Genomic DNA, 21498 nt, shown 5'->3' on the forward strand with positions numbered 1-21498 from the left:
CACAGTCAAATGAAAATATAGAAAAATTGAAGCTGAATTGGCATCAACTGTAAATACAAGCGTTTGTTTTCTGTAAGGCAAGACAATAGATTTCTCAAGCTCTGCAGTGTGCGCATTTTCAGTTCATCATCTCATTTTTATGTCATCACAGTTTCATCAGTGCATGCAGGAGAATCATTTCATTCCAAAATATTACTGAGTTTAGTCATAGGAAGTAAAACCAAATCAATGCTTCAGCTCTTAGACAAATGTTCAAGGTGAACTGGCTTTGGAAATGTTAGTCAGTATTTTTTTTTCTGTACGAGAACAAACTTCAGCAACCAAATGGAGGCTTAAAAACAACTGCAAACTGCAAGAAGCACCAAAACAATGAGACAAAACAAGATGTGGATAGTAAAGAAGAGACTGAGCTACCTTATGAAAAGACATTTTATTGATTTATAACTGGGCATTCAGTCTGAAAACCACACAGGGGTATATGGGTGATTGTGTGATGTGTCAGAGACAATGAAGTACAATTCAGGGAGTCCAGTTGGAGTAATATATCGTTTAGTATGAACGTGTCATGTCGTTCATATAGTTTTGGACCAGCTCTACTCGTCCTGGTCAGTTGTAAACAGTATCTGTAACTGTAGTGGTATCCAAATTCTGTGAACATATTTGAAAAGAGGAATTACATGATATTGTCCATTTTATTTATACCTGCCAGAAGAATTTGATATTGGAGGTCAGTTCACAACCCAAACACTAGCCAGTGAGCTTGAAGCCTGCTTCAACATTACATTGCTGCTTTACATTTCTGCCTTTGTTGACAGTTAGCAGCACCTCTGTTCTCTCTCTGTCTTCATCTTTTCCTCTTTCCAACATGCTCAGCCGCGTCTAAATATCTAATAAGCTGTTCTGCCAACTTCTGATCCCGGGTTTGTTCTCACCTGGGCAAATACACATGAATAATGGAAGCGGCGTAAAGTGAGGCAGGGGCATGGTTGCTACACAGTGTTGTTTTGAGCCCCGATAAGGCTCTCCACCGCAGCAAAAAGAGCTGATGAGACGACGTCTGACAGTATTAACTTTATTACCCACAAGCTGCCAAGCTGTAACAGGCAGAAGTATTAAGTGGAAGGTAGAAGAGAGGAGGTGTGTTCTCCTGACTGGTACAACTCATTGGAAATCTTATTTAATTCTGCTTTCATGTATAAATGTCTTAAACCAATTAGCAAGTCCAACATGGCCTTGTGCTTAACAAGAACTGATTGTTTTTTTTTTTTCACTGTCTTGCATCAGCAGCAATGTCCTTCACACAATAGAGCCATCATCAGCACTGCTGACAGGCAGTCAAATAAGAGACAAATATGGCTGTGAAAATGACACACAAGTGCACTCAAGCCTGGAAAGTCATATGGGTCCATTTATTGTGAGACACATCTGAATGAGAAGTCATGCATAAGGCAAACATGACATGTATAAATGACAAAGAAGTGAATATTATCTCCAATGCACAAGTACAGCTAATTTTATACAATATTTGGGCATAATGGCAGGATTCAAAATCCCATTTAAATATATGTGGTCAGACAAACATGCAGCTTGTATGTATTACAGTATTTTTTATAGTGGGTTTTAACCATAGATCATGGTAATTTCCTTTCCAGATCATTTGAACACATTTTTAAAATGATGCTAAAATGTAAGACATCATTTCAGTACAGTACAGTGTATAATGAGGTCTCAACGGTATGAAGGTATTATATCATAAATAATGTTAAAGTATCCTCATATTTGTGCTACCTACCTGTTTGTGACATATTTTTCAATATCAGTATTTCATCAAAATATGAATATATTGACAGGTGATAAATCATGTCAATGCCGAGCTTGACCTTGAATGACATCTATGATGTCAATAACTAAACCAGAACACCATTTCGGTATACTGTGCCAATACCACTCATGCTAAATGTGTGTAAAATGATAATGAGAGTTTACCATGTGATCAATTTGAGACACAGTGAGGTGAACAGAGGTAATTTGTCCCCCAGAAAAGTCCCAGCCCATGTTTTCCCATCAAGAGCTAACACTGGGAACCAGGGACTGGAAAAGCAAACTGGTACAGTGAGTGATCTCTGCTTGGTGCCTTTTTCATACTCCACTGATGTGGTGGAAGGGTGTAGGCTGACCTTGAAGACTGTTAGATGTTTGCTAGAATTGAAAAAGTGGATTTTGTAATGTGTGTGTGTGTGTGTGTGTGTGTGTGTTTTATTAAATAAATAAATATAGTATATATATTATATTAAATAAAATGTTTCCCTTATAGGTAGTCGCACTGGAGTCGCAGTGACTAAATGATTTGAAACTACAGTATATACAATGCATTAATTACAGAATCAATCTTTGCAAAAGGATGGTAACTAAACAAAACATTCAACTTAAAAACAGCTATCCTAAATTGATAATGGCAAACATGATATATGATATAGGCGATTTAATAACTTCGCTGCAGCCTATAATTTTGTTATCATAAAGTTATTTTGTAATAAGAGCTGTCTGCTCCAATACGGCAGTGACAGGGTTAAACTGAAGCCAGTCTGCTCAACTGCACCGAATGCGAAATGGAAACACCGGCTTGGCTGCATTACTGTTTACATTCTATGAATAGGAATCACATGTTTGATGAAAACAGCCTGGTCTGAGGGCTGCTGCAGAGAGAGAAAAAGAAAGAAAATCAGGAAGAGACGACAGAAAGGGACAGAGAGGAAAGATTGGGCAAGTGGAGGCAGGAAGACAAGTGAGATTAGAGGAAGAAAAGAGGAAAAGATGAGGGGAAACCAGGCCAGATTCTCATATACTAAAACATTCCTTTTTGAAGCAGCTGCATGTGGACACATGGCTCCTGTCAAACACTGCACGGAAATGTAACACAACAAGTTTAATGCGCTACTTGATCCCTCTTATATAATCATAAGTACAGTTTTGGTGTGTTCTGGTCAGCTGGAGGATATTTTTGGGGCTGTCCCATTTCCTTTTTCCAAAAGCATAGCGTTGAATAACTGTAGTCTCTCAGTGTTTGTTAAACTCAGTAGTGCCTGGTCCTGACATTTGTCTTATGCTTGTGGGTATTTTTAACCCCACTTGCTCAAATAAATTGCCCTCCAAAAATGTCAGAATCTCAGTCCACTATTGTAAGTGAATTCTACTGAATCCACTCAAACAATGTCCCATTTCTTTCTGGTTTAAATGCTCAGCTGAGGTGATTAGGGGTAATGCCACATTTTAGGGCCAGGGCTTGAGAGTTATGTATGCAAACACTGTCACTAATGAAAGTATTCATGCAGCAGTGGTACCTTAGGGTGTTTTTGTGAGTCATTTTTATGTGTGCACCTTTGATTAGTACTATTTCCCCACCAAAAAAAAAAAGAAAAAAGAAAATGGGTGTGAAAGTGTGATTTACCAACATTGCACAAACAGGCCAGCTATTCTCTGCAAAGACACGTGTTGGCCGCAGGCGTGGTATTTGGTTACCTCATAAAGTAATGAATGAAAGCTCCTTGTTTTAGGGGGAGAGAGAGACAAGAGTGTGATGCGGAGAGAGAAATCCAACCACCATCTTAGCGTGCTATATTTTACCATTTTCCTTCACCATTAAAACATTTCAAGCTATTTGTGGAATGCTCACTGCTCAACAACAGGTCCACAGTAGACTGAGGTCACAGACTACAGCCTGGGCTTGTCAGTTAAATAGTCATCTGGCTTTGTTTAGCCTCAAACTACTGTGGAGAATCAACCTTATGGCCATGAATGCAGTTGCCCTCTAACAGACCTCTAGCTAACAGCTATTGAACTACATAGTGGGGTGACAACATTAAAGTAATGTTTGACCAAATATGATGTTATCGCCATTTTTCTTGCAACAACATATAGTAAAACTTATAGTTCATACTATTCCTTTAAAAAAACAGTTAAGAATGTTGAGATTTAAGCTTATTTGCTTTCTTGTTGAGAGAAGATAAATACCACTCTAATGTTTATACAGCAAAAAGCATGGCAACAGGTTAAAACGAAACAGCTAGACTGGTTCTGTCCAAAGGTAACTAAATCCAGCTAACAGCACCTCTAAAGCTCACTAATAAACAAGTTTTATTAATTTGTTAAATCCATACAAAAACAAGTTTGTTGTCACGTTGAGGTTTCCAGGCAAACAGAGGGAACCCCTTACTCATTAACTGTATATAAATATGGATGACACATCTCCACTTCCTACCGCTTTACAAAACTGAAGCCAAATTATCTCTTTTCGAAGAGATTCCATCTTGCTTGTGTGAAATCATTTGGAGCCACAGTCTGTGCAGTAGAGTCGGGCGGAGGTTTGACAGCAGCTGTCACAGCTGTCGATCACAACATCACATCCTTATCAGACTTATCTAAAAAATGACCTATACTGCAGTCAGCCATCAAGGGGCAATCAAAATGTTTTTGCTGCACTTTTAAGGAGCTGTCATAACAGGTTATTTTCACACTTTGGTTTTTGTACTGAATAAACAAGCAAGATATAGTGTGATAATTAATTAGCTTTAGAGATGCTGGTATATTTTTTCATCCTTTAGAAAGATTTGTGTTGGCTGTTTTCCCCACTTAATGTCTGTGCGCTAACTGAGTGTAGCTTCATATTTAGCTTACAACAGACATATCCGTGGTACCGATCATTTCATATAACTCTCTCCAAAAAAGCAAATAGAAGTATTCCACAAAATGTCGAACAAGTTGACACATCAATAACTTCTGTGTGTCAACATGACATGTAATACATGCAGACACTGCTTTGCTTCAGCTTAGTGGTTAAATGGTTGGCAAATTAGTTGTTAGAGTTCTTAATTCCTTCAATCTTCAGGGAAGTTTTGCCTTAATTTGTATTTTTCCATCACCTGCAGTATATTCAGAAACATTGTAAATGTATGGTAAATTATCTCACTGCCTATGGCTTTAATTAACTATTCTTTAAGCTGTGTGTTTAAGCAAACCTTCTATACCAAAAAGCACTTGACTACAAAAACAAATTTCATTCATGACAATATGATTGCATTTTCCCATAATGAGAATACAAATGTATTTGTCCCTGCTTTAATGTTTCACAGGGATAAACATGGTGATGTATCAGGGCGTGATTTCCAAAGCCCCTTCAAAAAGAAGACCGCAGACTCCCTGCTGCTGTTGTTTACTGTCGCCTTTAAACCTCAGCTATGTGATTTTCTGCTCTTCTTCCTTTACTGTGATAAACCTGTGATTGACAGCTGAAGATGGATATATTCGAGGTACACTTAGGGAAGAGAGAGTACTGTGAGTGCAGATAGAGAGATTAGGGGTGTTGGTAATGTGGGGTGGCAGATACACTGTAGATGTGACATTAAAAATCAGTTGCCACTGATGAAGACTACTGGTGCTGAAGTTGTGGTCAAGGGCTCAGAGTATACTTCACTATGTATGTTTACGTGTGTCATCAGCTGGCTCTGTGTTGATGCGTTTGGTTTAGGGATACTTAACCCTAAACCCATAGGGTTTAGATTGTTCAAACCTGTGTAATCTACAGTAACTTGCACTGAAGATTAGCCTCTCCTGGGAGTAATCGTTTATTCTGCTCTTCTCTCCATGAAGAAGTCTCAGTGATAGATGTCTAACATCTGGCTCTGGTTGCACCTCAGCATGTCTCTTTGTATCTTGATGTTAACGTTCATCCGTGAAATAAATAGGAGTTATTGCTTGTGGCCTTACACAGTATGTGTTGTATTTTCAACTTTTTAAGGTTTGAAAAGGTAAAAAAGTGTTTTGTCAGATTAGATTAGATTAAAATTAGCTATAGACACCAAAACGGTTTTTGTACCAGGCTGCAAACATGTTTATTTTTGCTGTAATGTTGCACATTTGGGTCAATTGGGAGCCAGCCTCAGGTGGCCATTTGAGGAACTGCAGTTTTTGACACTTCTACATTTGCTTCATTTTTCTGCCCTGAAGGTTGCATCTTGAGTATTACAGGAATTGAGTCATTGTCCTCTTAACAATACTCCGTTAAGAGGTAAATATAACTGCTGCAGTGAGGACGCACTTATTTTGACTGTTGCCACTTCATCCCAACATCATCAGGTGTCCATTAAGCTCCAGTTTTGGCTCTCCAGCTGTACTACTGTAAATCAGAGGGGAGCAATTTGGTTTTTACAAGTAGATTGTTTATACAAGGATAATCATCTTTGTTCCACAAATGCCTTTTCTCTCGACTGATGCATGCGTTAACAAAGTGAATTCATACATATCCAACCATAGACTCAGGGGGCTGTGATTGACTTTAAAATAAACAACCTCTTTTATTGTTTCTTTAGTGACTTCAGTGTTTTCTATGTTGGGGCATTCCCCAAGGTCTTGTCTTATAAATGTGTGGTGGAATGCATTACTATTTCCATATGTATTGCATCTAACTGAAGGATAAAAATACCTCCATAAACAGATACATACTACACAATTCCATTTGGTTCATAAAATTGTATTGCAAATCAGAATTAAGAATAGTGTTTTTAATCAAGTATTTATGTCAGTTTATTGAGGCTACATAAACCACTTTTCCCAATAACTAATAATAATTATGCAGCACACATTTATAGCATAAAATGTTTCCTTTACAGCCATTGGTCAGCATCACTTCATGACCTAAATCTTTTGACCTCCATGACACTTCTTAAGTAGAAGTGAGAGTTGACCATGCTTGATTGTCTGCTTTGCTAGTACAACATATCGTGTGTGTGTGTGTGTGTGTGTGTGGGTGGATGGGTCGGTGGGGGGTGGGTGTGTACTAAAAAATGTATGTATCCACCATCTCCTCCTCCGATGGACTAATGAATCATCAATAATGTCCTTGTTGTTTTTTTATTAATCTGTTTCACTAAAAGCTCTGAGTGAGACCAAAAAATCTTGCTACAATAATCAGCACAGTAGATCAGAGTGAGTATCATACAGCTTTATGTCTGTGTGTATGTGACTTTGGGTGTATGCCTCTATTCCTCTTTTGTGTGTTTTTTTCCCCCTTAAGCAACAGCTCAAGCTGTTCTCCTTCCAGATGGGACACTTCACCTTAACAAGTATGGCAGATGAAGAGAGACAATGAGTCAGAAAAAGTTTGTGCTTGGGAATGTGTAGCTCTAACTGTGTGCGTATGTTTTCTCGTCAGGCTTTTTTGGTGAATGTGTGAATGTGTGAGTGCCAGCTTGTCTGCATGACACCTTTACCGTGAAGCTAGACATTCGGTCCCTAAGTGGCTCCTATCATAGCCCGTGTTGTTTCCCCAGAGTGACATAGCTAAAGCTTAATGGGCCTGCTGATGGTGTGTTAAAGCTTGGTGTTAATTATAACACCATGCTCCATTAAACACAGTCACATTAACATCAGCATAAGCAGCACTGTTGAGCTCTGTCCTAGAGAATAAAGTAAGACTGCTGATTCAGTCAACAATTGAATTGGACAATTGTAAATGTTCAGCAAAACGGTGAAGCACTTATTTCTATTAATTTGATTAGCTTAATAATTGAGTGTTTTGATTCTTTTTCGGTCTCTGATTGTTTTCTTGTGGCGATACAGCTTTCTTGATAGATGTACAATTCCACAGCATATTTGTAGTAATGACACCGGGTTTATTTCTGTAAGTGAGAAGGGAACTGTGGGCATTGTGTTACTTCCTTTGTTTTATTTGTCAAATACTGAAAGAGTTATAAGAAAGTATTGTTTGACTAGATTTTTGGTGTGATGAAAAGACATTGTGCATAGTTGGTATCACTTTTACCTGATTCTAGAGTAAAGTTCATGTGGTCGTGTGATGACCTGATGATCTTGAATCACTGCATGTCCGGAGAAGGTTAATGAATGTGCGCCTTGTTTCCTGATGTTGACATAGCTTACTGAAAGAGCAGTCATGTGGAGCTTAACTGTTGCTCTCAGTGAGGACTTCATTCCTTGTGAAAATATTTAATCACTATTATTTCTTTAATTTTACAGATAGGTGTTTTAATAGACAGTGTAGAAAATGTTGTAGCAATGAAAATGTTATATTATAAAGAATACAATAAAAAATAAAATTAGCTTGTCTTGATAAAACAACTGAAGAAATAATCTGTAAAAGGCAAATCAAATGAAAATGAAAAAGCAGTTTTATGCAAAGCAAAGACTAAAGATTTATGTGGAGAATTATGTCATATTTGTACCTTGGGTCTACTAACTTAGGTGGCAGGTGACCTTATTTGTCATCAAATGGTTGTAAGGGTTGTCCTTGCCTGCCTTCATCACCTCCCTCCATATCCTGTTTATCTTGTTATCTATTATTATGTTTTTATTTATTTTATTTCCATTTGTCTGCCACTGATTATCAACTCTCTGACACAGTGGAGATAAATTAGATGTATTGCTGGTTTGATGAAGTGGAACCACATGCTTCACCGCTTGCCACTGAGCTCTCTCTATATCCATAACATGGCCAGGCTCTATGGTAACAACCACATAAAGCATCTGATAAATAGCAGCCAAGGTGAATATTGAAGAAGGACATTATGTGTGCATGTGTGCACAGCCACAGTCACTGCTTTCTCACAGATAAAAACCTTCACACCTTCACACACACACACACACACACACACACACACACACACACACACACACACACACACACACACACACACACACACACACACACACACACACATTTATTTGCACACATGAACAATGCCCATTGCCTTTTTATCAGTGTTATATCTGCCTGATTGGTTCCAAGCAGTTATTTATTTCTTTTCCAGATAATGAATTTTATAATGAATCCGCTGCATGCTTATAACTGCTCTCTTCAGTCGAGTGCCTTTTCTGAGCACTTAGCTGCTGCTCAAATCATGTTTGCTTTGAACACAGCTCAATGTCAAGGCATGGTTCTGGTGCAGCAGAAGGGAGGAGACTTTTGTTAGTGCAAATGAGTTTGAGCCTTTGAGGTCTGTTTCTGTCTTCATATACAGTAGTCGCCCTGTCTCCAGATGGTACTTCGCTGGTTTCAGAGATTATGTGTTGCAGTGTAATGTTTAGTTCACTATGCAACTGAATGCACACACGTTAGGATGGTGTCAACACAATAGTTATTGCAAATGGGCTGTGAATGGCAGAGCTAACTTAATATTCTTTAATATGAGGAATAAGGTGGAATGTGTCTCGTCACTTTAGCATGATGTTTTACCAACAGCTTCTGAATTTTGTTATCCATCAAGAATCAGGTTTATCTGATTAAGGCACAGAACATATAATTGCTTTCTTATAGTTGCAAGTAGCAAGGCCAAAGTGCAATAATGTTGAAAAAGAAAAGGTGAAATGCATGTTTGGTCAGTTTAAAGTTGCTTGAGTATGGTTGTGCGATATGAAGATGCAATAATAACTTTATGCGTAAAAAGCCAAGAAGACTTATCTAATCAGACAAAAGATAGACCGACAATGCAATTGATTGAATGATGATGATTTTACAGAAAATGGGCACACTTCTAATGTTGAGTAATATATTGCACTCTGTGGCCAAAGGTTCAGATAGGTCACTCACATGAGTAGAGTAAAGACCCAGTCCCAGGAGTGAAAAGTAGTTTTTGATTAGTCATAACCACTAAAACCCAGTCATCAGTAATTCCTGCATGACTGATGCAGAGGGAGACGAGGGCAGTCTTTCAGGAACAACCTTGCTTAATGAAACTGTCACTGTCAGCTATCTGAGGTCGTCCGGTTTAATACTATAGTTTCACGGTGTCTGCTTTATGTCTTTAAAAGGATAGAGAGCAACTGTGAGCTGTGCTCTTGTGCCACTGAATCAGCAGGGCAAGGAGGGGGGTTATTGGTGATTTCTCATGTCAGTGGTTTTAAGGCCTCCCAGAAGAGACAGCTTGATATGCAGCTTGCAAGATACTGAGATTTGGAGGGCTTCGAGAAAGAGGAAGGGGATCTCAAATCAATTTTCTTGTTTTGCTCAGACACTGTTTTCACTGTCCCACTTGAAATTGTTTTTTGGGACACTGTCTCAAAAGTTGAGCTGTTCATATTGCAAAGTTATTGGTGATCCAGAGAAAGAAAATGGAAAGGAAATGGAAGGAAACTGGATTAGGAAGAATGAATAGCTTTCAATCTGAGGAATGAGAGGGGTGTCCTCTACAAGTTTTCTGCAGGTTCCTCTAAATCCTTCTCTGCTGCTGTTCATCTGTCTCTCCTTTTATCTGTCATTCTCTTCACTTAATTTATATTTACCATATGACCCACCGTAATCGTGTGTAAAAGGCTGCAATAGGATGTGTAGTCAGAAGTTGTCCAGGATGTGAGGCTAAAATATAATTAGAAGATGGTGTGTTAGTGATGTTTCAGCTGAATTTGTACAAGCGAGCCCTTCTTACCTAGCTAATAACTCATGAGTGATTCATTTAAAATCTGAAATGGGTGAATGGACAGATTAATGACGTGTACATTTCCTACCGCACTATTCAATAAAACATTTCCCAAGAACAAAAATACTGTAAATTGTAGTTCCTATTTAAATATTTACTGTAAAAACTCATACCTATCTTTTCCTTCTTGTCGCAGGTAACTGACCAGCTTCCGTGGGATTTGATGTCACCTTTAGATTGGTTCAATTGAAGATGGAAACACTGGAGTCTGAGCTGACCTGCCCGATCTGCCTGGAGTTGTTTGAAGACCCCCTGCTCTTGCCCTGTGCCCACAGCCTGTGCTTTAACTGCGCCCACCGTATCCTGGTTTCTCACTGCTCCACCAGCAAGCCCCTCGAGTCCATATCAGCCTTTCAGTGCCCCACGTGCCGTTACGTCATCACGCTGAATCACCGCGGCCTGGAGGGCCTTAAGCGCAATGTGACGCTGCAGAACATCATTGACCGCTTTCAAAAGGCCTCCCTTAGCGGCCCCAACTCCCCAACAGAGAGCCGACGCCTGCAGCCGCAGCGGCCCTACACCGCCACCATTAGCGGAACAATAGCTGGAACAATTGGCGGCGGTGGTGGTGGCACAAGTGGAAGTAGTGCCCGCAGCAGTCCGGCCACTTCCAGCCACTCCCATCCGCACGCCAACCACACCAATCACTCCAATCACACCAACGCCAACCACAGCCCAGCTGTCGTGGCTAAGATGGATCCGCGTATCAGCTGCCAGTTCTGTGAGCAGGATCCACCGCGTGAGGCCGTTAAAACGTGTGTCACATGTGAGGTATCATACTGCGACCGCTGCTTGCGCGCAACACACCCAAATAAGAAACCCTTCACCAGTCACCGCCTGGTGGAGCCAGTGCCAGACACTCACATTCGCGGCCTCACCTGCCTGGAGCATGAGAATGAGAAGGTCAACATGTATTGTTTGGTTGATGACCAGCTCATTTGTGCCCTCTGCAAGCTGGTGGGGCGCCACCGAGAGCACCAGGTGTCCTCACTCACTGAACGCTTTGACAAGCTCAAGGTTAGTCCTCCATGTCTCCTTCAGTTTACAAAGCATGCGATAAGATTATCAGCAACATTGTCATTGTGTTGCCCCTATTTTTCTTGTTTGACTTCTGTGTTTGTGCAGCAAGGTAAGTCACACCTGGAACAGGATCAGATTGAAAAATGATGATTATTTACTCTTGAGCTTTGAAGCTACTGCCGTTCTCATAATGAGGTTCTCATTTTTAGCCTGTAACATTCATTTTTAGATCTTTGTTTGCAGTTTGCCAAACAGCAAAATCTTGCATCCATCCATCCATGCCTACCATGGGGATATCCATTTTGTGCCTTTCTGTTGACTGTGAACTTTTAGTGCTGCCACAATTGCATCCTGCACACTCACACCAGCCTTTGTTCAGCAAGAAGGACAGAAAGACAGATCGCAAAGAGAGAGAGACAATTGGGATGGTGTGCTGGTGAGAAGGGCAGAGAGAGACGGAGAGCAATAGGGAGGCCGTCATTATAATAGTCGATGAGCTGGCATTCCCTGTGGCCGCTGAGCTTTCAGAGGCTCTGCGTAAAGACCAGGACTGCTGAATCAGGGTGAAAAACAACAGAGAGAGAGGCACTAGCTGGAGCTAATTCCACCTCTAAAGACCTAAAGCAGCCTGCCGGAATCAGCTGGCCTAAAAACTTTTACCATGAGTGTGTGTTGAGCATGTGTACATATAATCATGATTGTCTCACTTTGTGTGTATCTATATACCTCTTTAGGCATTTCTTTCCCAAAAACAGGAAGAATAAAAGTCAGATTCAAATATGTAGTGTAACTGACTGAAAACAAGCTTTTTTTTAAATTAGTTGATAGCACAGTTCTTTACAGAAAAGACATTCTTCTGTGTTTGTTACCTGTTTCTGTCTTTGTTTACTGGCATAAAGGAAAACAATGATTACTGTCCCTGTGCCAGTTCAGCAGTTTTCATGCACCCTGTGATACTCTGTGAATGAATCCTTATTAGTGCAATCAACCAATTGATAGAATAATTCTGTGTACTAAAGGTGGTACCGCTACTGAACAGTGTCTAGCAAAATTAGCATACTCAGGGATAAAAGAACAGTGACTTTGCTTTGATGCTTTGTATTAATGTGTCTGCAAAAACAGTAAAAGCAGTAAACTTAAAGCTTATCTGTACATGTTAATGTAGCTAGTGGAATTCACATTATGCCCAGATATTTTTTTTTTATGTAGAGATGCAGGCTCAGGTATTTTCCCTGTGTCTGTTAGAGTTAACTTGTATGTCACTATCTGAAAGCATAATGTGTAAGGGGTGAAAATTGCAGGGGTTCTGTGTTGTCACTGACACTGCATTGTGAGAAAGAAGCACTACATACTATAAACTACTTGACATATCATTACGTAGATTAACTTCCTTTTTAAAGATTAAATCCTCTATTTGAAGACATGATCCTTTGTACTTAAAACTGTAAATCTACAAAGTCAGCGTGATTAAGGAAATTCTATGGATGTTTTCTGTCCCCAGGGCAAAAATCCATCTCATCGGGTCTCACACAACAACAGTGATGTTCTCAATTGCAACATCAGTTTGATTTTAGAGAAAACGCAATCCCACATTCTGTATTACTGGTGATTTAGGTTAGAGAACTTCTCACTGTCAGTTTTGTCAGCAAAACATGTCAACAAAATTCCACCTGCTCAGCACCTCTCATCAACTTCATCCACAGGAGCACAGGGTTTATTTTCACTAGCATTTACATATGTTTTGTACCACCCCCTCCTCATTGTCTGCTGACTGTGGGAGAGTTTACTGTAAGTAGCTAGCGCTCCCCCTCCTTTCCTCTCCACTTCATGGCTGGCTGTGGTTCTTTTGAACGTTCCCCAGCCAAGGCTTTGAACTTGCTTGACTTTGAAATCCCCAATCTACTTCAAATCTGGGAGAAGACCAGCCACAGTCCAAGCTCCAGCTCAGCTCTCCAGTGGCAGTGGCAGTGGCAGCTAACTTATAATCTGCTTCTCACTCATGGCAAGGCAGAGGAGAGGAAGTCCTATTTGTGCATAGCTAATCATGGAAGATATAGGTCAAGAAGTGGTGTGTGCCTTCATCTGAATTCTCTTTTTCCTCTATTTCTTTTTCTGTCTGAGACAGTTTGATTGAAAGACTCTTGATTACATTTTCAGTCATATACCAGTATTGATTCATATTTTGTAATTCCCAAATAGGATATTATAATTGGCCAGTAGTCAATATTGCTCGGTTGCCTCTGGCTGCATTTGATCTTTGACTTCTGTATTAACCTGCACTTTATTTCCTCTGTCTGCTGTGTACTCTGGGAGCAGCAGTGTCACAAGATGACATATGAGGGGAAGGTAAGCTTCCCTTAGGCAAGGAGGGTGGATATTTCAGGAGACACAATGCCAACAAGTGCCAGACAAAATGTGGCACAGCTGAAACTGCAAGGAAGTGAGTTAATTCCCCAGGCAGCTGTTCAGCAGAGCTCTTTGCTCAGATGCAAAGGCATTTGTGTCTTATAATTGGCAAACTTCAGTAATAGTTTTCTTACTTTGATATGTTTAAAAGACTACAGCTCAAAGGTACTGCGCATTAGATTTTTTAATTTGTTTTCACACAATCAGATTCATGGAAACCACTTGCTTTCTGTTGTAACAGTGAATATCTCATCACCTGCTGCTGTGGAAGTAATTTCAGTACATTTTGTGGCAGCCGAACAGCCCCTTCAGAGGCTGGGGAGACACATTTAGGAAGCTGAAGTTTGTGTTGTGTGCACTCAGCATGAGACACCTGCAATGTGACACTAAGAGGTGAAAAACTGTAACACAATAGATGAAATGTCTACCACATGGTTTACAATGGCCTCATTTGCATTTAAGAATAATTGTCCGTGTTATTTTTAAAGGTAAGAAAGTGTTAAAGTCTACAACAGACGGTTAGGAAATAATGGGCTTGCCCTAATACAGTACACATGCTAAAACTACAAGAGGTGAGAAATGTGTACTTGCTGTGTTGAAGTATTGAGACAGGTGGGTTTTGTAAGGAGGACAAGTCCAGTTGCCAGACCTGCAGAATGTATATATGACTGACCAGTGTTTTTTATCCTCCTTTCCACAATAATTCCTTTTCCATTTCTTAGCTTAGCTTGGCTACTATTTCTTGGCAAGAGGCAGGTGCCAGCTAATCATCAGTGTCCAAACAATGCTCCAACACATAACCCACTGTAAAACAATAAGTTGTCATGTGTATGCATCAGGCTAGTTGTTTCCTCATTTCCAGCCTTTATACTAATTTTCTGACTCTAGCAACATTTTTACCTTACATCCAATGCTCAGTAAGGAAGCTTTTCCCAAAACTATTTAAACTATTCCTTTAATAATAAACTGTTGAAGAGGGCAGAAACTTGGACACCTGGACCAAAGTGGTGTTAGCCAGCAACATAAATTATAATCTTATCACAGGCTTTCAGCATATATGTGTTTAAGTCACTTGCTCTCTAAGGTTTACTAGGTAGTTCTTGTTTGATGAAAGAAAGATACCTGAATTAAAATAAATGGTAAGGGAGAAGTTGAAAGAAAGAAGAAAAAAACAGCAAGGAGCAGATGAGGAAGAAACAGGTCAAAGACCGAAGGAAACCGAGAAATGTGGAGACATGTATCTCAAGAATTAGTAGACTTCTTTCTCTTCTCCTTTGCATTGCTGGCAGTTAATTTACTGACTCTCGGGCTCTCGAGGGTTTGAAGTGTGTGTGCTTAGCATCAAGTCCTAAAGAGCCGACATGGTGGCAGAGCCTAGCAGAACTGCTGACATTTGTGACACTCGGAGCGACACTTGAACTAAGCAGCAGATAAACTCCGGATCTTTAACTCTTGGTGGCGTCACATGTGTACTAACCCTACAGCAGTGGGATTTGCCGTCGCCTGTGTGTGTGTGTCTCTGAGGTCTTGACAGGTCTCATGCATACTTGTACCAGATGATAGCCTCTTATGTACATGAGAAGAATGAAGAAATATGCAAAACATTTCCAAGCGATTATTGGATTAATTCCTATTTTGGAAGAACAAGTCATAGCATACTGACACCACCATCCTCTCCTCTGCTCTTCTCTCCTCTCCACCCTTTTCCTCTCCAACTCCCTCTCTCCATTCTCTTCACTTCCTTCAGTCCCTCCAGCCCTCCATCTTTCCCCTCATCCCCAGTTTTCTTCCTCGACCGCCCCACCCTTAATATCTTCTGCTTTCCCCCATCTAAGCTCCTTAAGGCACTGTCTAACTCTCTTTCTGTGCAATGTGTGCATCACGTCTGCTCCTGCTGCTGACTCCACTCCAGCTTTGCCAAATCCAGAGGCGAGCTTGTGCATGTATAAGCACCCAAATTCATGTGCATTTAATCACATCCACACCCACTAACGCACTTTCTCACTCTCTGTTCAGACAGACACAGACAGATAAAAGCAAATGCACAAAATACAATTCAGCTCATCTAATCTGATTGTACGCCAAACACTGACAGTAATGATTTCAAGAGGAAATTAAAAGGCTGTAATGTCAAGCACTCAACCAAACTGTAATCTTCTTGCAGTCTCAACTCTTTATCTCTGATATACTTACAATTCTTCCATTTATACACAGACTCCCATTGTGTCACCATATTTCCCTCACTTTCTCTGTTTTGCATGTAGGCACACAAACATCATCCTTCCCACCTGCTTTCTGTCACGTTTCCCCCTCTCTCTTCTCTCTCTGTCTCTCCATCCCTTTCTCTACCTGATTTGGCCCCTGGCCAATCTGTCTTGTTTTAGGTAACACCACTCCTCTCCGCCCCCAGTCACCCACAAACCTACATACTGTACACTGCAGCAGCATTGTGTGTTTGTGTGTAGGAGGGTATATGATCACCTTCAACTGTGTTCTGGTGTACAGTATTTACAGGTGTGTGTGTGTGTGTGTGTGTGCCTGCAAGCACATGTGGGTGTGCATGTGTGTTGAAGCAGATGCCATTAGGTCTGACATTTGTGGAGTGATTGGGAGCTGAGTGTGCGATGCCAGGGGAAATCATGGTTCTATCTGGAGAACAGTGTGAGATGGTGCACACTTAGTCATGCTGACGGAACGACCGAGGATGTAGTAGAAAGCTTTTAGTGTCTATGTGCGCCACTTCTCAGCCTACGTGCTTTAACGTGCCTATCAAGAAGTGTGCACAAATGTGTGTGTGTGTGTGTGTGTGCATACTTCACTATGCACACAAGCATGCCCTGTCAATGCATCATGCATGTGTTGTGAAAATATGTCACGCCAGCCCATCATAAAATTTAGTGGGTCATGAAAAAAAAGCTTATCAAATCACTCCCAGCCACTGCATCATGCATATGCACAATTTATGCAGAAAGAAAATGGAGAGCTTTTAAGAGCTGTGGTGTTAGCAGTGATACAGTGTTATGCAGAAAGAGGAATATAAATGACATTACTCATCTCTGAGTTTTGTGTGTATATATAAGACTGAAGTACAGATTTATCCATTCCCATTTATTCATTATCCATTGATGCCTCTCCTCACTTTTCCTCCATGAAAATGAGAAGAGGTTTCACTTGTCTAGCTGCATCCTTGTTATACAGACAACTATAGCGTGATGCTGGTATTCACTGCTATAAGGTGGTTCATGTCATCTACAGAAATAGATCCGCTATAATACATTCACATTCAATGGGCACTCCTGGCAAATTTGTTTTCATCATTTTTACGACTGAGGCTCATTTCTTACTACAGGTACATACAAATGAAAACTGTCTGAAAAGCCTGCAAAGAAATTGTATTTTGTATTGTAGAAATTGTATTTCTTTGCAAATTACATTTATTAATCTACTTGTTCAATAACATTTATTGTTCTTTAATATTGTTCCGGGTCTCCCTTATTTAAGAAGCTGCAAGCCTAAAGAATGAGCTAAATATTGTTCTATTGGGGATTTTTCACACTCCCAAGGGTAAAATTCCTGCGAACGTTTGGATATTTTAAGCATGAAACTGGTCAAGACATTTAATATCAGCACAAAAAATGTAAGGTCATGGGCCTCAGTCTATATTGCATTTGTTACTTGCTTTCGAAATCAATGCTGATTGAACCCTGTTTGAGTTTTCCTTATTTTTTTCTTTTCTTCATTTGCTTTTTGCCTTTTTACAAGGCTTAAAACTGGAAGTCAGGCATTTGAAGGCTTGTGCTATGTGTATTTTAGGGTAAAGCTGTAAGAATCTGACACCATAGCTAAGCTTAGCTAAGCCTCTGATACTTTTGACATTCAAGGAGAATCATTTTAACTAAGCAGCTGATAAATACAAACTGTCTGTTTTATGAATTTGTGATAACTTATTTTGTTACGGTAGCTGTATTTGTATATGTACAACATGGTTTGTCATGATGCATGACAGATGATAAACTCATTACTATTTATGTATTTCAGTCAGATGGCTGGCAGCGAGATTCCACAGTGTAAGAAGATATACAAGTTAATTACCAGTGAAAACGCATCTACCTCTGCTGATGTTATTTTTCAATTGCTTCCAAGCATTTTGAATCTTACCTTTCATATCACATTATTTGCCTGTGATATCTGATGAGTAAACACTTCCTAGTATTAATCTGCAACAATCCGTGGCACAGATCACATTTATATGAGGGGAAGGGAGGAGCTCTGTTCGAGGAAACTGATGACACATGCAGTCTATGAACACTGCTATGAGGCTCGATTTAGAAATTAGCGTCTGTGGGGATTTGGTAAATTGTGAAGGCTTGATGAATTCGACTAATTTTAATCACACAAGAGCTTTTTCAGGCAAAGGATAAATCACAGGTGCCTGGAAATTCCAGAAGCTTGTTTGGCTTGTGGTTCAGGGACAGTGGACAACAAAGTATAACAGAAATATTTATACTGATACTGGAATGTCAGTCTGCATCCAACTTCTGAATTTATTGACCCAATACACACATGTACTGAAATTTGATATTTGTGCATACACATGTACACAAAGGCCAACAGTACATTGAATGGCTCTCTGTTTTCATGTATGTTTTGGCTTCTATGCACACACTTCCGCTTTATGTGTGCTGTGTGCGTGATAAATTCTGCGTCCTGTTGTGAGGCTGCCAGACAGGAACAGTGTGTTACTGCTGGGAAGATAGTTAGTTTGAACTAATGACACCAGTGTGAGATGAGCAGCACGTCTTCACTGGCCTGGGGACAACAGGAACCTCTGATTTATCCTCAGACTTAAAATAGCCCACCGGTTCTCTGAGCTGCACCCAGGGAACAATAATCATAGATTAATAAGAATTTTGACAGTAAAATTATCTATATTATCTAAATGTTCAGTGAATTTCAAACAACACTAGTGGATATCCAGTAAGAACAAATGTAAGTGTCTCTCATCAGAATGTATTAATTAACAACTGATGAAATTAAAATTTAAAATTAGAAATGGGACACCTACTCTGTGTCTTTACTGTGTCTTTTAGTGTCTTTAATGTTTTTGTTTTGGCTTTAGTAAGCAGTAAATTGAGATAAAAACAAAGTTAAAAGTAAAGCAAATATTTGAACTACATTTGTCATATTGCCAGAAACACGATTCCAAATAAATGCTAATGTTGCTCCAGATCTGCTTTATGTATAAATACGCAACTGTTTGCTAACATGTTTGCCATAACAACTTCATAAGGTTGTGATGGTAATGGTAACACCAGAAGATGGCTAACTCTTTATCTACATTACAAAAATCTGCCATCATTGATTGAAGCGTGTCTGGGCCTGAAGGACTGAAATGTGTCAAATTTGAGTTAAAAATTCTTAGTTTTCTTGATGTCTTAAAAGTTGTTTTGCATCCAATGTAGGTACCCAACAATACTGAGCCACATTTGCCTCATTCATCACACAGCGTTTACTTAGTGGTTCTCATGATGGAGTCCTTTCCATTTTTTGGAAAGCAATTGCTGAGGTTACTGCAGCTTTGGCTCCAAGACAGCTGGTTTCCTTTTTAGTAGCTTTACTGTAACAACTGTCTGAATTATAAAATGCAAAAAATCATCTTGAATAGAAAGCTGACAAATTCAATGTATGTTGACCATAATACTCAATTACCAAAGTTAGTGAAAAACGAATCCAGATGTGCATAGATGTGCATTATCTCATAGTTATTTTTAAGTTACTTTTACTTTTGAGTCACTGAGGCAGCATGTTGTATCTTTCCACAAGTATACATTTCAGACAGTTCAACTAATCAAAACAGTGCCAGAAAAAATGTCTTCTGTCTGAAGGCTAGTCAGTCAGGGATTAGTTGACAGTTTGTGCAAAATCATGAGTTAGGGAAGAGAAACAAGTGAAGTATTGCATAAGAGTTGAATATGGGCAGGTAAACTGATGAATTGTCGTCAGCCGTTTCAAAATGTGATTATCTTCCAGTTCTATTAAAGCAGCAGGCAGATGGATGAAAAGTTAAAACAAAGAAACAAATCTGTCAACATAGTTTTCACTGTGTATTGAGTGGATGAGCAATTGGGAATAAAGGTTATTCTTTAACAGCGCCTTTAGGACTGTAAGATGGAAATGTACATGCTGGAAAGCAAACTGATTGTTTAGCTTAACCACTTTACAACCTCTCTTAAACTCGCTTAAGCACTTTTTCACTGATAGGTGATGGTGTGTGAGTATGAGTCATCTTCAGGGGAAAGCCAAGCATGTGTGTTGTTTTGGCTCCCTGTGTCAGTCTCCTCTATTATCCCACACATTCTCATCCAGCTCACTCGGTCTCAGACACAGCTGCCTTGGACAGAAATGTTTCTCAGAGCATTCCTTTCCCATGAAGCTCTTGCTTTTTAAAACATGCACTCTTAAAACACATTCACAGACACAACCATGAGCTCTATTATCTAACACGGCGACAGTAACATATAGTTTAGAAGGCAGAGAAGTGCTTCTTATAAAATACAAGCAGCCCTAAAACCGTATCACTCAGAATAATAACGCTATGTGTTAAAACGACAAAGGTTGTATTCATAGTGCTCTGACAGTATGTGTAATTTGTAGTGTAAAACAAAGTTTTATAGTAAACATTTTTTGAATTGTGGATTTAAGCAGTTACATCTGTTTTGCTTGAATCATTAAGGCATAAGAAATAGCAGAAAGGTTTATATTTTCTGAATTTCTAACCAATTCTAATTACACATTTACCATGATTATTATGAACCATAAATGTCCATATCAGAGTTAAACCAGGAAAAGTCAATCAGTCTGGAAAATGTAGCTATTGTTTATGGATACAAGATACAAAATGGTTGTGTGTTTAGATTAAACATTTTAACTATAGTGGCTGGATCTCTATATTCAGCATTTCGGAACTGTACTTTTCTGCTGCATTAACTCAAGCCCACAAGTGAAATTGGGTCTACTGTGAGGAGAACCAGACACCTAGCAGTCAGCCAAAGTTGGATAGTTAGTCCAATATGTACGACTTATTCAGGTGGCTTACAAGGATTGGGACAGATTCTGCCACAAGAGCTCAAAGGAAAGGAGTGGCTCCACTGACAATATGAATGTGAATTGACTTTGCAAACCTGAGTGAGCGTGTTCATTTCAAGTGACAGAGAGATTGAGAACACAGGTTAACAGCACTGTGCACTGATGAAAAATGGGGGCGCTGATGCATACTTAATAGCATGCTGGTCTTCTTTTATGGGTTCTAAAACGGGACCTGTCCTCTCTGCCAAGCATGGTGGTGACAGCAGCAGATAGCACCTTGCCCACTAAAGCTCCAACCGTGTGTGTGTGTGTGTGTGTGTGTGTGTGTGTGTGTGTGTGTGTGTGTGTGTGTGTGTGTGTGTGTGTGTGTGTGTGTGTGTGTGTGTGTGTGTGTGTGTGTGTGTGTGTGTGAGGTCATGCATACAATACAAACATGGAGATGCCATCCATATATCCTAGATCCTATCCTAGGTAGGATCTATAACATAAAGATCCACTTTCT

The 21498-nt window shown here is 39.8% G+C and overlaps 2 protein-coding genes across 5 annotated transcripts in view; one reads left to right on the forward strand and one right to left on the reverse strand.

The window, feature by feature from the left end:
• The window catches only part of slc16a2 (solute carrier family 16 member 2), a 399269-nt gene that overhangs the window by 209744 nt on the left and 168027 nt on the right, over window positions 1-21498 (reverse strand). The gene's annotated exons all lie outside the window — the stretch shown is intronic.
• mid2 (midline 2) overlaps window positions 1-21498 on the forward strand; it is a 96648-nt gene that overhangs the window by 17188 nt on the left and 57962 nt on the right. For all 4 annotated transcript variants that reach the window (XM_062425379.1, XM_062425378.1, XM_062425377.1 and 1 more), the window contains one exon: window positions 10621-11501. In XM_062425379.1, coding sequence (XP_062281363.1) covers window positions 10677-11501 — 825 coding nt within the window. In that variant the 5' untranslated portion in view covers window positions 10621-10676. The remainder of the gene's footprint in view (window positions 1-10620; window positions 11502-21498) is intronic.

The sequence above is a fragment of the Scomber scombrus genome, chromosome 9, assembly GCF_963691925.1.
Source record: "Scomber scombrus chromosome 9, fScoSco1.1, whole genome shotgun sequence".
Classification (NCBI taxonomy): domain Eukaryota; kingdom Metazoa; phylum Chordata; class Actinopteri; order Scombriformes; family Scombridae; genus Scomber; species Scomber scombrus.